Here is a 23,395-nt window from a genome sequence, read left to right as displayed (position 1 = left end):
ATTTGATACTCCACAGAATGGTTTACAATGCATTTATTTTTAAAATAAAACCACATCCCCAAATAGATTTAAATGGGAAAGAGACTAGACATATGACTAAGTTAGGGCTTAGTGATAGAATGAGTAAAGAGTTTTAGTTATGTGAAAATAATGAGGAAAACAGACCCAAAGAAGTGCTATCCCTTTGTGCTCCTGTATGTCCATTAAAACTAATAATAAACCATTTAGAACCTTCGAAACGTCTCTGGTTGCAATTTGGGCCCATTTCTGAATGGCAGAGATTTATATTTAGATCCCTTTTTATTAGAAGGGTATTGCTAGCTTTATGCAATTTCAAAGTAAAAATAACTTCATTGTTTTATGATTGTAAGACTACTGTATGCATATTATTTCACCAATATGTAATTTATGCGATACTTAAAAATGTGCAGAACATAAAATATAAGCACTCAAAATTCTACCATCCTTAATAATGGCATTATTTATTGAGTGTTCACTGTGCCAGATACAGCAGTAAGTGATTTACTTTTCTATACAGGGAGCCCTGAGGCCACCAGTTACACAGTATCTACTCTTGGGATCCCCATTTGCTGATGGTGAAATTATAGAAGAGAGAAGTTAAGTAACTTTTACACAAGGCTGTATAACTGGTAGCATCAGGGGTTCCTGCATAGAATTCAGGGGTGCTGTAAACCTAGGCATAAACCCTGGATTTTTATTTTCACTGATCTCTAACTGACAGCATTTCTTCGTTATAAATATAAGCAATGAGCTACATTAGTATTAGCAGCACTTTAGACTTTGAGCCAATGTAAATCACATATATTTTTATATCACATATCACATTACAACTGCTGCAGATCTTTCCAGATCTGTACTCATCACTGCTTTGAAATGACAGTAGTTATTAGGTGTGCTTCTGGATCCTGTGATTTGTATATCACTATATCATCACATTTAATAATATTTTGATGACTCTATTTTAATATAACCAGCCTGCTTTGTAATGCTACGTATTTTATTTTAGACATTTAAAAACATTGTGAAAGGGATCTCTAGGCTTTACCAGACCAATAAAGGGGCGCATAGCACAGAAAAGTTAGGGACCCACTGGTAGAGAGGGAATTGAAATTAGCACCTGGGTGGTCTGACCCTGGAGCTTGGGCTCAGGCACACAACCACTCTGCCATTCTGTCTGCCCTTGGACTCATGTTCACATTTTGGTGAATATACTTTCAGATCTCTCTCGAATTTGGAGAGAATAGGCTAAGTGGTGATTAGGCAAACTTAGGAAAAAGCCAAGGAAACATTCTCAGGAACAAAAACCCTTTCCCACTACCTCATATTCTTTTATTTATTTATTTATTTATTTATTTATTTATTTATTTATTTAATATTCTCAAAGAGGCAAGAGTGGGAGAGGATTGGAATCTACTGTTATCTGGGGCTCTTTGGAGAACTGCAGTGAGGGGAGGGGGGTATTTCAAGGCGACCAAGGAATTGCACCCCTGGGAGTGCAATAGGTCATAGGCCAACCTGACCTACAAGTGTAAAGACATGAGAGATATTCTCAAACAAAAAGAGCCCCTTGTAGGCTCTTTCTGGGGAAACTCTCAAACGACTGAATGACAAAATCCAGTAACTCAAAAGACTGAAAAGGACTTGGGAGCAGTGCTCAGGTTTTCAAAAAACAAAACAAAACAAATCCCAATAACTATAAAGTTCCGAGAAAAACAAAATTTAACCTAGGAAAATTATCTTTTGAATATGAATAAATACATGTTTTCAAGGAAGCAAAGACTTGGGAGATACTGGCCCTATGAACAGTTCCTAACAGACCCACCACAAGCGCGATGGCATTTTTCCAGTGACTATGAAGTCTCCCTTTCTTCGAGGCACTTGACTATCATCTGTGGGAAAATATTCCCTAGAGATGATCAAATTGCACTGTGGACAGTCTGTGCAACCATACCATTGCTTTCTGACACTATCAGTAGTGATGAAATCCAGCCAACTAAGAGATAAAGTAAAATAAAGAATTCAGAAAAGAAGAGCCTGCATTTCAGGGGAATGGGCTTAAAATCCCTAGGGCTTATACTGATAAAAATCAACTCTAAAATCATTGCTAATATAAAAATAGTATAAAGAAGTCAGGAAATGAGGGAGGGACAGTATTATCTTTCATAGAAGGCAGTACATAAAAACTCTCAACACTTTAAATATAGAGTTGAAAACAAGTCTATCCACAGTAGCCCCTGAAGATGTGAAGGGTGGTGGCTTTGCTTCAGCCTTTATGTTTGAGCCAACCTTTGTTCTTCATCTCAGCAAGCTGATGCTCTGATTTCTGTGAGCTTGTGTCATTAATATTCTAGTCCACAGGAGATGGACACACATGGGTCTGGTGACAAAATTAGGTGTCTGAGTATGTAAGAAGAGGCTGGACTCTGCATCTGGTGACAAACACATCCCATGCATTCTCTTGGGAGACAATAGCTGGTTTTTCCTGGCTCCACTCCAGTGCAACCACAAGCCTTTCCACTTGAGGCTTCTGCAACTCCTCTAGCTCATTCCATTTTTCCCTACAGCTAGCTTGTCCTGATGATGTGAGTTCACAGTATTTGTGATGTGGAGTTTATGAATAGATTTACGTAAAAGAAGTTTTGACTTCTGCCCATAATTCTGGACTTGCCTCACAATGTATCTCCAATTTCTTTAATCCTTCCAATATTCCTAGTAAATGGAAATTGCTGATGTAGCAGAGATTGGCTATGTGTCCACTAAACCTAATTTTTTTTTCTTCCTGGACAAATAACTTAACTACATTTCCCAGATTCCCTTGCAATTAGGTGGGGCCAAGAGACTGAGTTCTGGCTAAAACAATGATGAGGAGGTTATGTATACTACTCTAGACACAGCCATAAAGGTCTCCAGGCTGTCTAAACAGACAGCTCTGCAAAGGACTTCAAAAACCTAGCCTAGGGGCTGGCAAACTTTTTCTTACAGGGCCAGAGAGTAAATGTTTTGTGCATCGTGGCTTGTGCATCACATGGCCTCTGTCGTGACTATTCAGTGCTGTTGTTGTAAAGCAAAAGCAGCCACGGTTAACATAAAAGAAATGGGCATGGGTGTACACCAATAAAACTATATTCACAAAAACAAGGGGTTAGGTCACAGATCACAGTTTGTTAATCCCTAGAGGATGGCAGAGCCACAAGATGGAAGGAGTCCGGGTTTCTGAATGGTTGCACGGGAAGCACTTTCTTCCACCCACAGAAGGTAGCACCACTTACCCTTACTAATTTAGAAAGATGGAGACCTTAAAAGGCACTGTACTGAGTTTCCAGGCTGGGGGAAACCAGGTTCAAACGTTCATTGCTCTATTACCTCGGTATTTCATGTGAAATGCTTTGGGGGCCTCAATGATGCCAATTTCCCCAATTCCCTACTCACCAGAGACAGTTTAAAAAATATGAAAAGAGTCATAAAGGCTAAGTGTTAATTTTAAAGTCTCCCATTTATAATTACATTTTAGTACTATCAACTTAAAAATCATAGCCTTTCAAGATGCCGTTCTCACAAAAAAGAAATATAACAAGCTGCTCATGAGGGTACTTTTGTAAGTAAGTTGTGCACTACCGCTTTTATGCTCATCGGCTGCCACGGGCTGAGGCTCCCTGGCCTAGCTTTTCAAGTGAAGTTCCATTACTCAAATTGCTCAGCACTGCAGAGGATCAACACGGTTGCTTGGCTCCAGATTCTGATCCGCAGCTAATGAAAGATTCCACTGTTAACGCAATCTCTGCAAACTCTCTGGCATTGGTGCTCAGATGTTAAGGATGCTTGAGATTGCTGGGCTATTCAAGTTTCAGTAGTTTGGACTCTGAGCCTTTGCATTAATCCACTTGGTGATTTTTGGTGTTCTTGTCATCTTTATTTATAAATGAAAAGTTAAGCACCAGAACAGTACCTGGCACAGAGACGGCATAGAATAAATAAATATTTGCTGAATGAAGTCCTTTTAAATTTCGTGTGTAATCCTATATTATTAAATTATCCCCACATCCTGGGTGATTAAACTTTTCTTGCCAAATCTCTTATAACAACAACAACAACGAGAACAACAAAACCAGTAAGACCAACTGGCACGCATGGGATCAAATTTTTAGTGGCTGACCGAAGGGGTCAGGGAGGATCATGGGACTCTACACCTGTCCTAGTAGGGTGTAATCTGGATTGCTGCAATAGGTAGTTGACAATGCAAGAAAAGTTTATGATTATTTGTCAAAAGCAACTCACAGTAATTACAAAAAAAAATGTATGGGGTACAAAGATGAGGCAACACCATGCAGCACGCTTTCTAATGAACACATGCAGATGAAATTCCAAAATATTCCCCTTGAATCACAGTACCCGGAGTAGCTGAAGTAGCCTAGTTGGATGCATGATTTTGACATTTCTCTCCCCCCCTTTTTTAGTAGTGAATATTTGGATGACAAAAAAAATTTTCCCGATGGAAGACTGTAAGTTGTGGGACGCCTTCCTTTCCTAAAATGTTACTTTCCCAACAGGATCAGCTGCGGTTTCAGGCTGTCGGTGTGGGGAACCATATAAACCAGTGGCGTAGGGGGAGCATTTAAAGGGAACTTGGAGAGAATTTATAATGTTCATGTCTTCTCTATCAATTTCATGTTTGTTTTGATATAGCTACAAACATAATCGCTTCTTATGAAACTACTCCCAACTTTATTGTAGCTATTCTGTGGCATATTAAGGCTCAAAAAAGTAATAGCAAAATGTGCAGAGTAAGCCATTTTCTGTTTTAAATGTCAAGCAAAAGGGAATATTCTGCATACTCAACATCGGCTGCTATTTTCCTGAAGAATGTTCAGCATAGGCTGGCATACTGTAAAAGAATTTATTGGTATTTTATCTTAACAGCCCCCAAATGTTTGGTATTTATGGCTACCACGTAAAAAGTCTATTGTAAGCAATAAGAGAATCAAGGAACTCAGCTGACAATGACTGGTATATTTGTATGCATGAGATCCAGTTTTGCCTTTTCAAACAAGGAGTAAGAGTAAAACTCAACGAAAAAATTGTTAAAAGGTACACCTTGTTACAAAGTCTTGAAAAAAAATGGAATGAGTCAGGGATGACCAATCCGGAGGCATGCATTTAATCAGAGAAATGCATCACTACTGGTCACTATTTATAAATTATCTACTCCCTCCAAACACTCCATAAGCCACGTCTCATCGCCTTGAAACTGGAAAAGAATAAATAACTGGTCCAAAGTACTTAAAGAGTAAAAAGAAGGCGCACTTTAAATCTCCCTTGACTTGGCAGGCCGTGCTCTGCTCTGCTTCCCTCACCAGGAGGCTGAGTTCATACTTCACCCAGGAGGCATCCAGTAGCCCTCCTGCCCCAAACCTTTTTCTCCACGTATGACTGAGTGTTGTTCTCTTTGTTAAAGTCACATACGAGCAGGTAACCACAACGACTTTAAAAATCAGTTGGGAAATTCAATAGAGCACAGTGCCTGTCTAGGTGGAGAATGTGTCTTTATTGGCCAGTTGCAGCTTCTAGAGAGCTCAGCCCCATGTCTCAGCTGGCCAGGCTTGGAGCCAATGTACCCTCACTTATCTTGGTGTAATTATGAACACTCCTCTTGTGGTAGGTGGAATAATGGCCCTCAAAGGTGTTTGCAACCTAATCCCCGGCACCTGTGAATATGTTACTTTCTGTGGTAAAAGGGACTCTGCAGATGCGATTAAATCAGGGGAGATTATCCTGGATTATCTGGGTGTGCCCAGTATGATCACACAGGGTCAGATTTGAAGATGCAATACCACTGGCTTTCCAGATAGAGGAAGGGGCCACAAGCCAGGGACTGCAGACAGCCTCTAGAAGCTAGAAGGGGTGAGGAAACAGATTCTTTCCCTAAAGCCTCCAGAAGTCACATAGCTCTGTTAGCAGTTTTAGCCCAGTGAGACTTCTGACCTCCAATGCTGCAAGATAATAAATCTGTGGTGGTGTAAGTCACTAGGTGGTAATTTGTGAGAGTAGCCATAGGAATCTAATCCTTTCTGTTTCAAAAGTGTCCTGTTTGTGCATTTAATATAAGGAGATAGAGTTTATAACTGATTGAGCTCTAACCTTGAAAAGCCAACACATCATCAAATTGTAAAGCTCTCATGTAAATCCCTTCCTGAGTTTCAGGCTTTGGGGGATCTCTGAGGCCCAATAAAACTCACTTCCTATACTTTCCATCGATTGCTATAGATTTAGTGTTCTGGATTTAGTACTATCATCAGGTAATAAGAACAGAAATATGTAACCATCTCTTAAAAGCCTTGTAAAATAGAGTTTGTAAGAGCGCTATCCCATGCAGGCCGACTAATGCAGAATCTAGTCATTTGCCTCCCTGGGACACGGGGCTTTATTGTCCAGTCAACACAATGCATCTTTTGCTGAGAAGGTGCAGACAGTGGACTGATGGGTGGGAAGGGAATAGATTTTTTTCCAAGGGTGGAAAGCGAGAAAAAGCAAATAATCAATGTTGGGCAGGAGAGGTTCATTTAATCATTGAGTTCTGCCTGGGTAAGCAACATCTGTGAGCAAATAGCCCTCCCCTTTCAACTTGCAGATATTTATAACAAGACCAGAAGATTATTTAGAGTAAAGACATCATGATTAAGTGAAGGAATAAACTATAAGTGCAGACTGTAGAAAAACTCAATGAGAGCTCAGGGGTGATTGGTCAATCCTCTGTACTAAAGTGTGAGGCCCCTTTACATTGTCCCTCTCTTATTCTTGTCCAGCTTCCTCCAGGGAAAAGAGCTCCCAAGACAGTCTATTCCACTTTGGATGACTAATTCTTAACAAAATTTCTCTATATTCAGCTATAATCTTATAATCTTCGCCCTTTGGTCCTAGTTCCACGTGCCTACAAGCCACATAGAGTCAGTATGAAGCAGTGGCTCTCGATGCTGGCTGCATAATAGGATCATCTAGGGAGACTTAAAAAATCTAAAGCCCAGGCCATACTGCAGACTGCATAAATCAGAATCAGTGGGAGTGGTACCCAACCATCAGTATTTTTAAAACTCTTCAGGTGATTCTAATGTGCAGCCAAGGTTGAGGGTACTGGCTTAAACTCTCTTCCCCACTACACTCTCTATATATAGTTAAAGTCACCCTATTTTCTCCTCCTTAGGCTGTGACTTTCATCCATCCCCTCAGAATAGGCAATTTGAGGCAACTGGCAATCATGACTAAGCAGCCCTGGAGAGGAGCACTGCTGGCAACCACCAGGGAAGACCTGGTAGCCCGGAATCCATGGTGGAATTGACTTGGTTCCTTTCATGTTTTTAAAAGTATAACCTGATTGATTAATTGGGACTTCATCAAAATTAAAAACCACAGAGTGGAAGAAAATATTTACAAATCATGTATTTGAGAGGTGTACACTACCCAGCATATATAAATAAATATTACAATCATTGATAAAAAAATCCCAAATAACCCAGTTAAAATGGGCAAGACAATTAAATAGACATTTCTTCGAAGTATAAGATACATGAAAATATAACCACCTTTTCCTTATCCCTGAACACACACACACACCCAACCTGTGACATTATCATTTTTGAACTTTGCAAAATTTGCCAAGATTTTTCCATTGACCATAAATTACTCATTATGATAAAAGTACCTCCAGTAAGCATTATTTAAAAATCAATTTGCTGATATGGCCCATCTGGCTGTCGTGGGAAATCTACGAGCCACTCAGACCCACCCTTCTCTCTAGCTCTAGAGAGCTTCACATCTGGGAAGCCCAAGGCCAATTTCAGAGGCAGGTAAGCTGGGCCCAGTGGGAGAAAATATTCTGGATTTTCCAGCAATGAATATTTGACTGCAAATTCAATCATTGCTTGGAAGATTCTTTTAGAAAATAGGCAAAGGAAGGTTTTTTTTTTTTAAGTTTTAGATTTAAGCCGAGTATTTAACTTATTTCTTTGCAGATAATAAGTAACAATAGCCAGAGCTGAGAACCACTCATTCAGACTCACATATATATTATATATAGATATTAACTGACAAGGAAATAGGTATGTGCTAAGTCTACATAGAGCATGTAACAAAGCAGTTTTTATTAAAATTTTATTACATTTTTATTAAATTTGTGTTAAAATGTAAATGAACTCTAATATATATATATATATATATACTATAAGAACATCTCTGTATATACATATTATGTAAACATATATACACACTATAATATTGTACCAATGTGTAATAGTATTCTCTGTATTTTCTGACTTTCTCACAATGAATATGTATTTGTAATAAAAGACAACAGACCACTCTGAAACAGTCTGGCAGTTTCTTATAAAACTAAACATGTTACAACTGTACACCTGGCCATTGGACTCTTGGGTGTTTATTTCAGGGCAATGACAACTGTTCATACACGAACCTGTACATGGATGTTCAGAGCAGCTTTATTTATAATAGTCCCAAATAGAGAAAACCCGGATGTCCTTCATGGAAGGAATGGTTAAATAAATCGTGGGACATCCATATCATGGACTAATGCTCAGCAATGAAAAGGAATGGGCTAACGACATATGAAACAATCTAGATGAATCTCTAGAGAATTATGCTGAGTGAAAAAAGTCCAACCCAAAAGGTTACACACTATATAGTTCCATTTATATACCATTCTTGAAGTGACAAATTTAGAAAAATGGGGAATAGAAGCAAGGTTTGGCAGCATTATGGAGGTGGGTGAGCGTAGGTCGGCATGGCTGTGAGAGACAACAGGAGCCTCCCTGCTGGGGGTGAAATGGCCTCGAATACCGTTGGCCTCAGTGTTGATATCCTGACTATGCTATAGTTTCGCAAGATGTTACCAATGGGGGAAACTAAGTAGAGGGTAAATGGGATCTCTCTGTATTATTTCTTAAAACTACATATGAATCTATTCTTACCTTGGAAATTTAATTAAAAAAATTAAGGAATCAATTTTAACTAGAGAAAATACTTATGGTGTTGAATCAATTGTTGCATTAAAGAAATTTACCTGTTAGATAGTAACAAAATATGTGTATATAGGGAAACATTGCTTTAAGAGGTAAAAACATCCATTACACCTCCAAACTGATGAATGCAAGAATTCAATTTTCAGATACGATAGCCTGTCGTCTGATGGCTTGATGAAGAGTTACTACATGGTTTCCTCTTCTGCAAACTTCCTTATCCTAACACACAGATGCTGGGGGGTTAGTACCCTCTGACCTGAGGCATCAGCTTCTTAATTTCTGATGCTCGGTCACGAGAAGAGCCCCAGAGTCTAGCCAAAAGTCAGTGCAGGTGGAAGGAGTGACATTCATACAGGGATGGGCACCCTTCAGGTAGCCCTCTCAGCTGTTTGTTCTCGAAGTCAGAGAACATGGGCTTCACTAGGGAGCCTATCAAGAGTGTAGACTCCCCCAGACACATCCCCCCATACTGGTTCTGTGGCTCTGAGGTGACCCATGGATCTGCACTGTTTGCAAATCCCCCAGTGAAGGTAGACTTGCAGGGATACTGCGGTGGGGACATGGAGGGCCAGACTGGATCTGGGCTGCCCGGAAAACTTGCTCCAGTCCTGAGTCAGAGCAAGAGGTTCTAGGGGTCTTTCCTGAAGGAGGATTAAAGTGATCTGTCTAGTTCAGGAGCTTATAAAAACCACCACAGGAATAACTGCTGGGAATCCAAGTCCCACTTGGGAAGGCGCTAGATGCGGATGCCTAGCTGTAGAGTCGAGAAGAAAAATGACAGCCACTGGCTCCCACCCAAGACCAGGGCCAGGTGGTCCCCAGAGCTCTGGAAAAGAATTGGGTGTTACAGGGGGCTTCTCAGGGGAGCCAGTCTTCCCAACCATGCAATGGGGGCCAGGGGGGACCAGGCCGTGGCTTTACTTTTTGCCCTAGTGAGGGCCAGAGTGTGCTCAGGACACTGAGATTGTACCATCTAGACAAAACAAATTACAGACAGTGTAGAAAGGCTGTCCAGTCCTTTCAGCTGTCATTTTGGCCACCGCACTGGGCACAGGGCTCCTCGTAAAACAGGGACTCAGCACTTTATCTCTGTCATTGCCACAGCCAGTCTCTCCACCTCTCCTCTTCCAGGTGCGCTTCTGGGCCTCTGTGCTAACCTTGTTTGTGACCTCTGTTCCACCCCGTCTGCCCTACTCAGTCTGTTTCTTGGCTATGACTGGCTTATCCAGTTATATTTCTTTTTTTCTTTTTAAGATTTTTAAATTTATTCATTCACGAGATACACACACAGAAAGGCAGAGACACAGGCAGAGGAAGAAGCAGGCTCCTCGCAGGGAGCCCGATGTGGGACTCGATCCCTGGATCCTGGGATCATGCCCTGAGCCAAAGGCAGACCCTCAACCACTGAGCCACCCAGGCGCCCCTCCAGTAGTATTTCTGATTATTCACTTCAGCTGCTTTGTCTCTGGTCCTCTCAAGCACATACTCTTTCTAGCTCAGCATTTCTCAGGGAATTTCCAAAACCAGTTTGACCTGGTTGAAGCCTGCCTAGCAAGAGGCCCCATCAGTGGGCCCCACCCATGGGCCAGTGGTGTTACCTGTAATATCACCGGTGAAGCCCTTGGCTAAAAATGGTCAGAGTAATATCGCTTCCTTCTGTCTCTTCTTTTCTTGCTCCTATTTTGGTCTTTTCTGGTTTGGATACTTCATACTCATCCTTTCTCACCCTGCTCATAGTCTCCACTGACCCTTATCTTGTAGGACTAGTGAAGGAATGGGAAATGGGCCTCTTCTCCTATCCCAATCCTCACGGATTGTTCAATGTCGGAGTTGAGTACATTGTTTACAGGATAGCATCTGACTTCAGGGTGCCATAACCGATGAGTCCTGTGTGCCGTGGGTGGGCATACTTCCTTCTTTTCTTGGGGCTGATAGCTGAACTGCAACTGTTTCACAAGATCTCTGCATTCATTTACTCCAAGCCCTAAGCTTTCAGTAAAGAAACAATATTCCGAGTCTATTAGCATTTTCCATTCCTGCTTGCTATGAAAATGTCTGCAAAACAGAAATTGCAGGAACTGGATCTTTTCTCTTTGGTAGAATCCATTTTGTGGTGAGAGTTTGGGAACTGTGCAAATCTTCTTAGCTTTAAGCTGGAAAAAAGAGTAGCTTCTGGGGTGCACAGTATCAGAAAAAGTGCCTCCTACTATCCTAAAGCCCTTCTCTCCATGGTAGTTTATCTTTCACTATCAAGTGCCTGTAGTCATTAGTCTCTTGTGACAAAATGTTGCCTCTGTCTTAGCAGAGGTGTGAATATCCAGATCCCCGGGTGGGCACACCGAGTTGCACTCCATAGCAGGACATTCCCACCTCTATGTGTTATTTCCCACCAGGTGTCATCTTCACAAAGGAGCACTGACTCCACTTACCTTGTAGTGGAAGAGAAACAATCCGCAGAACAGGCTGTACAAATCTGCTGTGAGCAAGGAGAGGTTGACCGAAGTGGCGCTGGTTTTCTTTATGACGACTGGCATGAAGCTGTAGAGACCGAACATGCAGGCACTAAAGCCAACGTAGAGCAGTCCTGGGGGGACAGGAAAGAGAGATGACATGACGGCCTCGCCCGGGTACCCACAGTGTGTGGAAGAAGGGGGCCACTGCACAGCGTTTACCACTCGCACAGAGTTTTTCCTCATTCTGCTAACTGATTTTATTATTGGGTCATATAGAGTTAAGCCATAAAATAAAAAGTAAAAATCTTCATGTGGAAAACGATCTTTCTGCTTCACACCACAGAGCTGATACTTTGCTTCTTCTGGGAAGGAGTGCCTCTTAGTGGCTAGAGTCAGAATATGGGGTCAAGGCTTCTTAATTCTATTCCAAAGGAATACTTTTACTATCTAGGTCTTTCCTTTTTTTTCCCCCCTATGTCTTTAAAAGATTTTTTTCTTGAATCTTTTTTTTTATTTGCAAAGCAGGAACAAAATACTTGGTTCCATGTATTGCTCACAGTGACGAATAACGATGTAGTCCTCAAAATGGAAGCGCTTACACAGCCCAGAGATGTGGGTGGACTCAGTCAGAATTGGAATCCTAGCTGTGTGACCTTGGGTGGACCACTTCATTTTCTGAGTGCAAGATGACCTGTGAGTTTTTTCCAGATTTATGCATCCTGTTTAGTCCTATACCCCAGCAAACAGAGTCCTACGTCCCCATTGCCTTCCCTAGCATACTGCGGGTTCTCACATGTAGGCTCTGTTTTCTTTGAAGTTGTTAGGTAAATGCTTCATAGACCATCAGAGAACTAAGTTTTGTAAAACAGAAGATTTTTAACAAGTCCTTCAAATGTTATATGGTCAGCCTCCCATCCTCTAAAATTCTCTCTCATTATAGCTAGATTTACGATTGCTAATACTAATTCCATAAATACACAATTTTGCTGGGTCCCAGCAGGAGTTTATGGCTAAATGTAGAACTTGGTTCACCTTTTTACTAGGTGGTGATACACTACAAATGTACAAAAATAATGGTCATTCTCTACCTTGACACAATAAAGCATAGAACAAACATAAGTAATGTAATTCAGTGGATCTTTGGGCTTTTTAGTATAATAAAAGTATCCAACTTTTCCAAAAGAATCCTTGATTAAAAATGTCCAGTGTAGGCTGTGGGATGATTGTTTTGTCTGACTCTTGCGATTTTGGGAGGATTTGGTAGGTACTGGACACCTAGTTCCTTTGACTATGAAGACTAGTGACCCTCTAAAGGGAAATTTGGTTGCCCCATATGGGAAGTATATGAGGGCATAAATCATCATTCTATACATTTCTGATTCTCAATTTAAGGAAAGCCACGTCAAATCTATAGAAAAAGATTATTTTGAACATTAAGTAAGCAAATTCAGTACAATAGCCCCCTCTAGTGTGGTGGAGATGCCCGAAGAGGAAACCAGAACTACTTTCCTAATTCGGTAAAATACAAGTCCTCTTATGGATATTCCGTCACAGTGATATCAGATGGCTTTTGACTCTCCATCAGAAGTTTTAATTCCCTCAAAGCAGTCAATTTTCTTGTAATTGGGTTTTATACTACTGATAATTCGTTTTCCTTTTAACCAAGTTACTAAAAGTACAATACTAAATAATTTAGGATCAATACAGGAAGAGACATAAAATTAATTCAGTATTCCATCAAAAAATCTGGGATTAAAAGACTAAGAACAAGCTATCTCCTTATGTTAATCTACTAAAAATCCACTAAAAATAATCAAACTTGGTCACAACATAGTCAAGGCACCAGAGCCTTTTTTATTTACTTTTTTGATAGCATCACTGATTTAGATTAAATATGATTGAGACAGAAAGCTCCAGATTCAAACCCTTCCATCATCTTGCCTGTCTTACATGTGGGATCTGTTGTTTTATATTCACTCAATTATTCAACCACGTAGTCACTCGGTACTACTCTACCCTCAGCTAGCAAAGCAATGGAAAACAGAATAGAGGAAAAACTTAGAGTTGCTTTAGTGCAAAGAAAGGAAAAAAGGGTTCCCTTTTGGGAATGGTAGAAGGTTTGCTTCAGGAAGGGTGACTAGCTAAGGCTTCCTTGTGTAAGAGGCGTTTACCTTGAATGCTGAAGGACTGAGAGGAGATGGCCAGGGAGGAGCCAGGGCAAGGACATTTTAGGCAGGGAGATCTGCAAGTGAAAAACCCTGATGACAGGGCCTGAGGTGTTCCAGGAGCTGCCAGGGGCCAAGACATCTGTGCAGAATGAACAGAATGGGGCAGTGGGAAGGGATGATGGTGGAAAATTAGGCAGAAGATGGATTTTGCGGGGCCTTGTAGTCTAGGAAGGAAACGGACATCTTATTCTGGTGGTAACAGGAAGCCATTGAGGAGCTGGTAGCAGGTGGCTCACACCTGATGCACATCTTTAAAAGATGGCTCTGGCTGCTGTGTGTGTGGGGGTGGGGCTGGCAGGAGAAAGCATGGCAGTCCAGGAGAGGTGCAGTGGCCTAGTCCAGGCAAGAGATGCTGGCGGCTTTGCTCAGGATGGCAGGGGAGATGAAGGACAGTGGCTGGGTCTGTGGAGATGCAGCAAGCCCTGATGGCAGACTGGAGAAAGGGGCCCTCAAGGATACCATGGGTTCTTGTGAGAACCCATGACTTTCTGGTTAATTTAGAATTATGGCCCCTTTACCGAGATGGAGAGAACTGAAGAGAGGACAGATTTTCAGGGGAAATAAAAAAGCTCCATTTTGAACATGTTAGTTTTAGATGCTCATGCACCAGATCTGTCCAGGAGGGAGCTGGATATATAATTAGCAGGCTCCGAGAAGAGGTAACTGTACCCTTGGTGAGCCACGGAGAGTAGGGAAACAGACACACAGCGGAGTTTTGCTCTACTCGTCAGGTTACATCAGGTGTGCTTCAAGCTTAAACACTCTAAACCTATCTCTAAAAACTGCAGAAATTAGAGAGGCGGGAATGGAAACACACCATCAGAGTTCATCACTTTTTTAGGTCAACCAATGTTTTTGTGTGTGAACATCCTGTTTGGTGAGCAACGCATGGTCCGCCAGATGAACTTATGATTCCATTAAAGGGGGAATGAGAATGGCTGCAATTTGTTGATGTGCCGTCTGTAGGTGGACATTAGCTTGTCAATGGCTGTTCACAACACATCTGAAGACCCATTGTGCTGTCCGTGCAGGGTTTTCAAACAATCAATCAGTGTGATCAAACAAATTAACTGAATAATTTTTTTGACTGACAACTATACCATGGCTGCCACAACCGCACTGATAGACAAGGCATGTGTATAGGCATTTCTTATTTGCAATGTTTTCTCCCTCACAAAAGACAGAAGCATTTGGTAACTTGTGTCCTCATGCCCTAAAGAGACTTAAGTTAAAGAAGTTAGAGGGACCCCTGGGTGGCTCAGTGGTTGAGTGTCTGCCTTTGGCCCAGGGCATGATCCCAGGATCCGGGATTAAATCCTGCATCAGGCTCCTTGTGGGGAGCCTGCTTCTTCCTCATCCTGTGTCTCTGCTTCTCTCTCTCTCTGTGTCTCTCATGAATAAATAAATAAAATCTTAAAAAAAAAAAGAAATTGGAAAGAATACTATTGGTTAAGACTGTGTGCTTGTCACATGCCATGTACTTTACATACATTAATTAATATCTACAACCGCAGAACACCACTACTATTATTACCCCCCTTTATACAGAGAAGGAAAGAGGTTAATGAGTGTATCAGTTAAGAAACCCCAACCACACCACAGGTTTAATACAGGAAATTTAATTTGGGGCACAAGTCGCAAAGGTGCTTGAGTGGGCGACAGGGGAAAATGGGATGATGAGGCGCCTTGGAGATTAGCAACAGCAGTGACGTCCTCACACTCCCGGAGCCACAGAGATCCAGGGAGGAGACCTTGTTACCAGGAGTCAGAAGGCAGGAAAGCCCAGAAAGGTACAATCACAGAGGGCACTCAGCCATTTCTAGAGACCTGACCCCAAAACAGAGAGAAACAGGGGACACACCCTGGTTTCTTTCTTCTTCCCACCCTCCAACCCCCTCCTGTCTCCCGTTGTCCAAATCTAGCAGGAAGCCACTTAAAGGACAGCCTGGGACGTGTAGTTGCATGAGTCAGCCTGTGCAATGCAGAGCAGAGGAAGGGTAAGAAACAGATAGATCTGTGAATAAACAGGAAACACCAGCGCACGGAGGGTGAGTAACTTGCCCTCAGGACACACGTTGTTGGACTTTAAATTCTGAGCACATCTCAGGTGTGCTCAGAATTACTGTTTAATTATTCTATATCTATATTGTTTAGTTATTATGAAGAGAAATGGGGCTTTGATGGAGCATCCGACATGATTCTAATGAGCGTGTCATCTTATATATAGTACATATATGATAAACACATGATATATGATGTACCTTCAGGTATGATAGACACGATACACATGTGTATGTAGTATGTGTCCGTGTGTGCTGAATAGGTTTTATCTCATTCCTTTGGGCTCCAGTGTTTTGTCTTTCACTTTCCTTTGAATATACCAGATTTTTAAAACATTTTTAATTCTTTTTTTTAAAAATATTTTATTTATTTATTCATGAGAGACATAGAGAGAGAGAGAGAGAGAGAGAGAGAGAGAGAGAGAGAGAGGTAGAGACATAGGCAGAGGGAGAAGCAGGCTTCGTGCAGGGAGACTGACATGGGACTTGATCCTGGGTCTCCAGGATCACACCCTGGGCTGAAGGTGGCACTAAACCGTTGAGTCACCAGGGCTGCCCAACATTTTTAATTCTTAAAGAAGGTTTCTTAGCACATATGCATCAGGCTAAGTCTGCCAAGGGGGGACTCACTCAGAGAGGGCACGTCCATACCCACTGCCCCCACCCTTGCAGGCCACCATGTGCTTCCTCCCATGGCCTCACCTCCCAGGCCTCTGATTCAGCCTCAGTAAAAAGGGTGCATTCTTAGTTATCTTTAAGTTCCTCCCTGCTCCATCGTCCCATTACTCCATCTTCAGGGAAAAGCCAGATCTCTTGTTTTGGCCTCCAAGAGGAAACCCAAACCAAAACCAAAATGATCACCACCCACAAGAGCAGAGGAGAAGCCCCCTGCATACCACGAACCTGTGCTCCCTGACACAGCACACTTTTTCTTTCCTTTGATGTTTGGTTCTCACATCAGTTTTGGTTCTCACATCAGTTTGTATTTGTTCACATGTCCTTTAACACAATATGGCAAATGGGATAAAGGGAAGGTTGAAGCCATTTATTAGATTTCTGAGAGTGATTTGAACACACCTGCTCCCCAGGACATTTGAGCACCTTTAGGTTGTACATTTTCCCCAAATTTAATGATTATATAACCAGACCCAGGCTCTCCATTGGGTAGGGTAAAACAAAGAAAGAAAACACCCAGCAATACCGGTGGTCTTCTTGCTTTGAATTACTCTCTGGATCTTGCAAATGTTCTAGGAAATAACGGAGTCTGTTTAAAAATGAAAATGCCTTCCAAGTGCAGAAAATATAAAATACATTTATTATGCCCTTGCTCCATAGGAAAAAAATATCTTCTTACTTTGACAAAATGTCAACCATATGAGCTGTCCAAGAGACCGTATGAGGGGGATTGCTGATGTGGGGACAGGGGCGGGAGAGAGAAATGCTTTGACAGATGGTGAGAGATGAAGACAGTCTTGGATTTTGGTCTCCTAACTAAGATGCTGTGAGCTTTCCAGCAGACCCTGCAATCAGAACTCGGCACTCTTGGGTGATTTCCTAAGGAGTGCAGGGATGCTGTGAGAGGAGGCTGACCCCTCAGCCTGATAGCTCCTTGCCTCTCGAGTCCCCAGAGCTAGTAGGCCATCTCTTGGTTCTCCAGAAAGAGCAATGTCAAGCCTAGACCTCCTGCCATTGCCCCATCCCTTTCCTGTTGTCTCTACTTTGAAAGATGACAGAGGGCAAAACAGGCCCCCATCTCCCTTGCTTGTCATTCACTCATTCACTCATTTAGTAAACATTTATTCACTCAACGTTAGGTACACAGAACTGAGCTAAACGATGACACCATGTAGTTGGTCAGGATGAGGTAATGGGGACAGAGGTAGCCCTTGTGTTAAAAAAAAAAAAAAAACAAAACCCAAAAAACTCAAATCCAACCCTACTGATGCTTTGGAAAGAAAAGGATGAATATCTGGTTCCCTTTTTTTTTTTGCCCATTTTAGCCTCTTTTCCAACCAGGAATGAAAATGATGGCTCTATAATGTATTCCTTTTATGCCGCCTTTCATCACCTTGGACTACAGGGGATTGACATTTTAATGGCAACAGGCGAGTTAAGAGTAAAACCACCTATTGACGCCACATTTAACTAACACTGGATTATAATAGAACCTCGGTGGACATGCTTGTGACATCCACATAATTACAGGGCACATTATTATTAATATTTTTTTTATCATTGCTGTGACTATTAGCATAAAACGAATTTATACCACTGCGTGTGAAGTGTTACCAAGCACGGGTCACATTTGGTTTTCTGGCTCTGAGTCACAAAGGCAAACACATCTGTAACCTGAATCTGGTTTCCTTTCCTCCTCCTCCCCCCCACCCCCTCCCCCGACTCCTCCCTGCACCCCCCCCCCTTTCTGGTGATTTTTTCATCTAATTGTAACAGTCTATAGCAAGACTCAATAGGAAATAAATGGCAGGATTCTGTGACAGACACAAGAGCTGGTCAGCCCTTGAAGTCACTTGCGATTACCCCCAGGGGGAGTCCTGCATAATTCTGTAGCTCTGGGGGGCCACCAGAGGGAACTGTGTCAGCAGCGGTGAGCTGGCCTTGGATGCTTCTGGGCCTGGGGGTAGGTAAAGTGGTGCAGGGAAGCTATGTCATTGTTGTCCTTGCTTGTGGAGGCAAAATTTGACCGAAGCTGTCAATCTCATCAAAACTCACAGAAGCAGGAGGTGGCTGGGGCAGCCAGCTTTGGTGTGGGCCATCTGGCTTCACCTCGCATTTGCAGTCCGGGTGCACACATTTTCCAAACACCCTTAGGAGCCGAGCCCTGCGCTCACCGCTGGCCCCCCGTGCAACTTGGTCTGGACACTGAAGGGACAGCGAGGCAGAGGGTTTTAAATGCCATTTCCTTCTGGGGCTTGCTGTGAGATCACTATAGCAATATCTCAGACCTTAAATCCTTGTTTTAATTTTATTTTTATGTTAGCAAATCGAACTTCAATAAAAACAAATGGATAAAAAAAAGGCAGAGGCAGCCTACAATGATTCTAATGCTTTTACCAATGAATGGTATTTCTTAGGGTAATCACAGCTATGATTTAAAAAACAGTCCAGGGATCCCTGGGTGGCGCAGTGGTTTAGCGCCTGCCTTTGGCCCAGGGTGTGATCCTGGAGACCCGGGATCGAATCCCACGTCGGGCTCCCGGTGCATGGAGCCTGCTTCTCCCTCTGCCTATGTCTCTGCCTCTCTCTCTCTCTCTCTCTCTCTCTGTGTGACTATCATAAATAAATAAAAATTAAAAAAATAAAAAACAGTCCATTTTTGAAAGTAGTATTTTTGCCTTTTCAAAAATTTGTAAAACCCTTGAGAGCAAGTAAATATGACTTTAGGAGAGACCTATTAAAGCTTTCTGTTGAATTGTTTTGAATTTAATTCTGTAAAAGGTGAATATATATATATATATATAATATATATATAACCTTATATATATAAGCTTATATATATAATATATATAAGCTTTTATATATATAAGCTCTATTTAAAAAATAGAAAATAAAATAAATTTAAAAAATAAAATAAATATTTCTTTTAGAGAAAAGTGATTTTCAAAACAGGTGGAATGTGAGATACCCTGGATGACTGTTAACTAGCTCGAAGCGTGTCTGGTATTTTCCACCAAGTCCACTTGGAGATCATTTAACCATTTCTTATGCTCCCTTCTGAAAAGGTTTTTATCGGCTCAAAATGCCCATTACATTGTTTTCTTGTATGCCTTTTTGTTCATTCCTCCCCCCTCCCCCGACTAAAGTGCCACTTTTTAATGATCCCATCAGTTCTGTGTTTCTTGGTTAGAGAAAATAGCTGTCATTTATGCCCTACCACTGCCTCTGGGCATTTTTTCCTTCTTGTTGGTCTTTTAACCTAATAACATACTTCTGTGTCTACACTAATGGCATCCTGATGATGATAATGGGCAGAAGCTCAATTAGGAAACATTATGAATCACACAGTTTAGTGTCTCACCGGGTACAAGAATTCCTAAAATGACCAGGGATTTCATTTTCCTTTGTCCCCGACATTCTGGACGCTTTCATGGTTTGTGGCCCACTCCTGCCCACGTCGCCCTTCAAACACATCCCTCAGGTTTACGAAACACAGCATTTTTAGAAAAGCAAACCCCTTACCGATCTGCCAGTCCCAGGGCACCTTTAGCAGCTCCTTGTGCTCCATGATCGCTCTGCAAATTCAAAGAAAGTGGACCTCATGAGCAAGATTATAAAGTGTCCTACTTCTTTTCTCTTTTCTTTTTTCATTTACCAGATTTATAGAAGTCATGAAACAACCAACTGAATTTCAAGAATAACTTTGGGCCAGGGATAGGGAAGTCTAATTTTCAGCCTGAGAATCCCCCTGAAGGTGTGGTCAGTGGGCATACAGTGGTGCCCAATCCTTCCACTGGCCTTTTCACCAAACAGTCTACCTGCCACCTTGATTTCTTCTTGCTTAGATGAAGTCCAAAAAGTCAATGGAAAGGTGAGGAAAATATCTGTGTTCGCAGAAATTTGTTTTGCTTTGTGTTTGGAGTCAGTTTTCTGATTGAGGATTCTCAAGGGCAGTGGTTCTAATTCAAAGATACTCCATCTGGAGAGCACATTGAAACAATTTCTTGAGCCCCATCCCTAGAGATCTGGATTCAGTAGATGTGGCTGGGGCCCCGCGATGTGCATCTCTGCTAAGTTCTCATGTGGTATCAGTGCTGCTGGTCAGAGAAGCTCATTTTGAGAACCACTGCTCTGGAAGAGGACCAGGAGGTGAAGCTGGCACCGCTCCACCCTCAATGTACTCTGTTGCCAAAGACAACCATGTGCCACTTCCATTATTTTGGCAGCAGTGGTCCTAAAGGGCTCAGTTAGCTCGAATGGACTGTAACTGAGGCAAATGAGTGCCGGATCTCTGGTTCTACTCTTTGGATTCAAGAATAATAATCCATAAAATGAGCCATCTATCTACAGAATGCTGGTTATGAATAGTTGAACTAGGCAATTTCTTTTCCTCTCACAAAGTTGAAGCACCAAATTTAGGAGCTTTGAAATGCCATCCCACTTTCAAAATGAATCAAAAATAAATCCTTCTCAGAGACTCTCCCCATCTCTGTGCCTTGTTTGCCATGGAGCTTTACTTCTATCTCCAGATACCAAAATTTGGAGGATTCTTGGAAACAGCCTATTGGTAAAAACTATTTAAGGTGATGCCAAAATATCTTCCATAAATAATCAGATACTGAACTAAAACAATTACAAAGTACTTGCCTTATAGACAGGGATTTGGTGAAATTAGAATTATTTGCTTTGTAGAAAAGGATTTGGTGAAATTAGACTGGAGGCTGTACTATCACTCTTCATCCCTTACATGAAATGTTTAAAACATATGGTCTTTATCGATGGAAAAGTATAGTTTGTTTGACACTTATTCTTACAACAATTCTGAGGCACTAGTCAGTGATGACTTATACGCTCCAATGCAGGACCATTACAAAATTGGTGTTTTGGACTTTCTGATGCTTGGTGAGTGTGTTTTATCTTCAACTGTTCAAGGAAAATAGGAACACCAAACTTCTAAGAGATGAATTGAAAATATGGTTCCTTCAGGCAAATCCATGGGCAATAGAAGAATAAATTTATGAAAGGACAAACTTACACTGTAAGCTTCTTAGTAGTTGTTGTCACTAGTGAACAGATGTCCCTTTTTGGAAGTGTATTAAATCATGGCATTTACACTTAGGTATTCTACTTCTCTAAGTAAAACCACTGGCTGGTTTGGGAGGATCAATGTACTTCTACTGTTGTGTTTTTGTTTTTGTTTTTTTTTTTTGTAAATTGTGTACAAAGTCCACTAAGCGGTTTTCTAATAATTGATCATAAACTTCTTTAGTTTTGAAGACACTTAGCAAGAAAGATACTGAGTTTTCAGATTTCATGTAGGAAGTTAGTGAAACATTTCCAGCCTTGATTTTTATAAAGTAAAGCGACCAACCTTACCCTAATGAGAAATAATTAGAATAAGCCCTAAGAGTATCTATTGTCTGAATTTCGTCTTATTTTTTTACTCACAATTGAATTCCACTGAAGAAAGCCCCGAAGAGTCCAATCATTCCCAGAAATTCCACTCGACTCAGGGTTCGGATGATGTATTCTTCCCAGACGTTAGAGATACCGTATAATGTGGCTCCTCCTAAGACCAGAAGGTCCCCTACCAGCTTATTTTCCCCTAGGAACGAAAAACACAAACGCAGCTTCATTAAAATGTTCTTAATGAGAATCTGGCACCAGCAAATTGAACTTCCTTTGTCTATTCTATTCTGATGTTTTTACAGAAGTCCAGTCATTTGCCAACTGAAATTTAGTAAAGTCTGTTTATCTGCACTCCAGATATATTCTGGTATAAAAAGGTTGCCGACGTCTGCCCAACCAGAAATCTTCCTTAACTGAAAAAAGGGACCAGTCGCTTCTAGATTGCACTCTCTCTACAAAGCCCCATGTCTTCTGTCTATATATATGTCTAGAAATATATGCTAATACATGTACGTGTTATATTTGCCGCAGGATGCTTTCCAACAGCTTGGTGAACATGGTGTAGAACAAACAGAGTCAGTCTGAATTTCCACCCTCTGCTACACAGGGAGGGAAGCTATAACAGAATTAGTCGAGACTCTTTATTTTGACTATGGGCAAAATATGTACTTGCTTAGAAAATGAGAGTGAAAGGGATTATGGGTTGAAATTTTCAACTTCTCTACAGTAAGTAATGTAAGAGTGAAAATATATGTAATTCACCATTACATTAACATTTTATTTTCATAAAAATGTCTATATGTTTTAAAATCAATTTTGGTTGGTTTGGGTTTGTCCAATTCTTAATAAGTGCTCTACCCTGCTATTTCCTATAATTAGGCCCTAGGAAGTATGAAGCCAGGGAATGAGTGTGGAAGTTAGCAGCCCATGTGGGCTTGTACCTTCGCAGTCTCCAGCTCTTGTACAGGTCAGCACCTGGGAGTGTGGCAGGCATGTAGTTCTGGGGCACAAGAGATCCCAGATGGGAAGGGTGCTCTCTCCAGCATAATTCTAGGAAGGGGGCACACATCATAGAGTGGCCTCAGATTTCCAGATTAGCTGGAATAATCTAAAACTGTAGAAACCAGATTCTCAGTGTTCATATAGGAGCACTGAGCATTCTCTAGGAAATGCCTTCACATAAAAGAATTTGCGCTAGGCTTGGGGAAAGGGTTCTTCATTCATTCCTTTTTGGTCACCTTGGCAGATTCTGTATTTACAGGTGCCCCTTGAACAATGCAGGGCTTAAGGGTGCTGATCCCTATGCAGTCAAAAATCTGCATTGAAATTTTGACTCCCCAAAGATTTAACTACTAATAGCCTAACATTTACCAGAAATATTACCAATAATACACTTAACACATATTTTGTATGATATATATATATATATATATATATATATATATATAATCTGCTTTTTTTAAATTAAAGATTTTATTTATTTATTTGACAGAGAGAGGGAGGGAGAGAGTACAAGCAGAGGG

At 41.4% G+C, this 23,395-nt stretch overlaps 1 protein-coding gene across 1 annotated transcript in view; it reads right to left on the bottom strand.

The window, feature by feature from the left end:
* The window catches only part of SLC35F1 (solute carrier family 35 member F1), a 384,841-nt gene that overhangs the window by 17,956 nt on the left and 343,490 nt on the right, over positions 1 to 23,395 (bottom strand). The window contains exons 5-7 of the mRNA XM_055309461.1: positions 21,912 to 22,068; positions 19,986 to 20,038; positions 11,477 to 11,631 (exon numbers count right to left, since the gene is read on the bottom strand). Coding sequence (XP_055165436.1) covers positions 11,477 to 11,631; positions 19,986 to 20,038; positions 21,912 to 22,068 — 365 coding nt within the window. The remainder of the gene's footprint in view (positions 1 to 11,476; positions 11,632 to 19,985; positions 20,039 to 21,911; positions 22,069 to 23,395) is intronic.

The sequence above is a fragment of the Nyctereutes procyonoides genome, unplaced genomic scaffold (genome assembly GCF_905146905.1).
Source record: "Nyctereutes procyonoides isolate TBG_1078 unplaced genomic scaffold, NYPRO_anot_genome, whole genome shotgun sequence".
NCBI lineage: Eukaryota > Metazoa > Chordata > Mammalia > Carnivora > Canidae > Nyctereutes > Nyctereutes procyonoides.
This window is presented reverse-complemented; position numbering and strand designations above follow the sequence as displayed.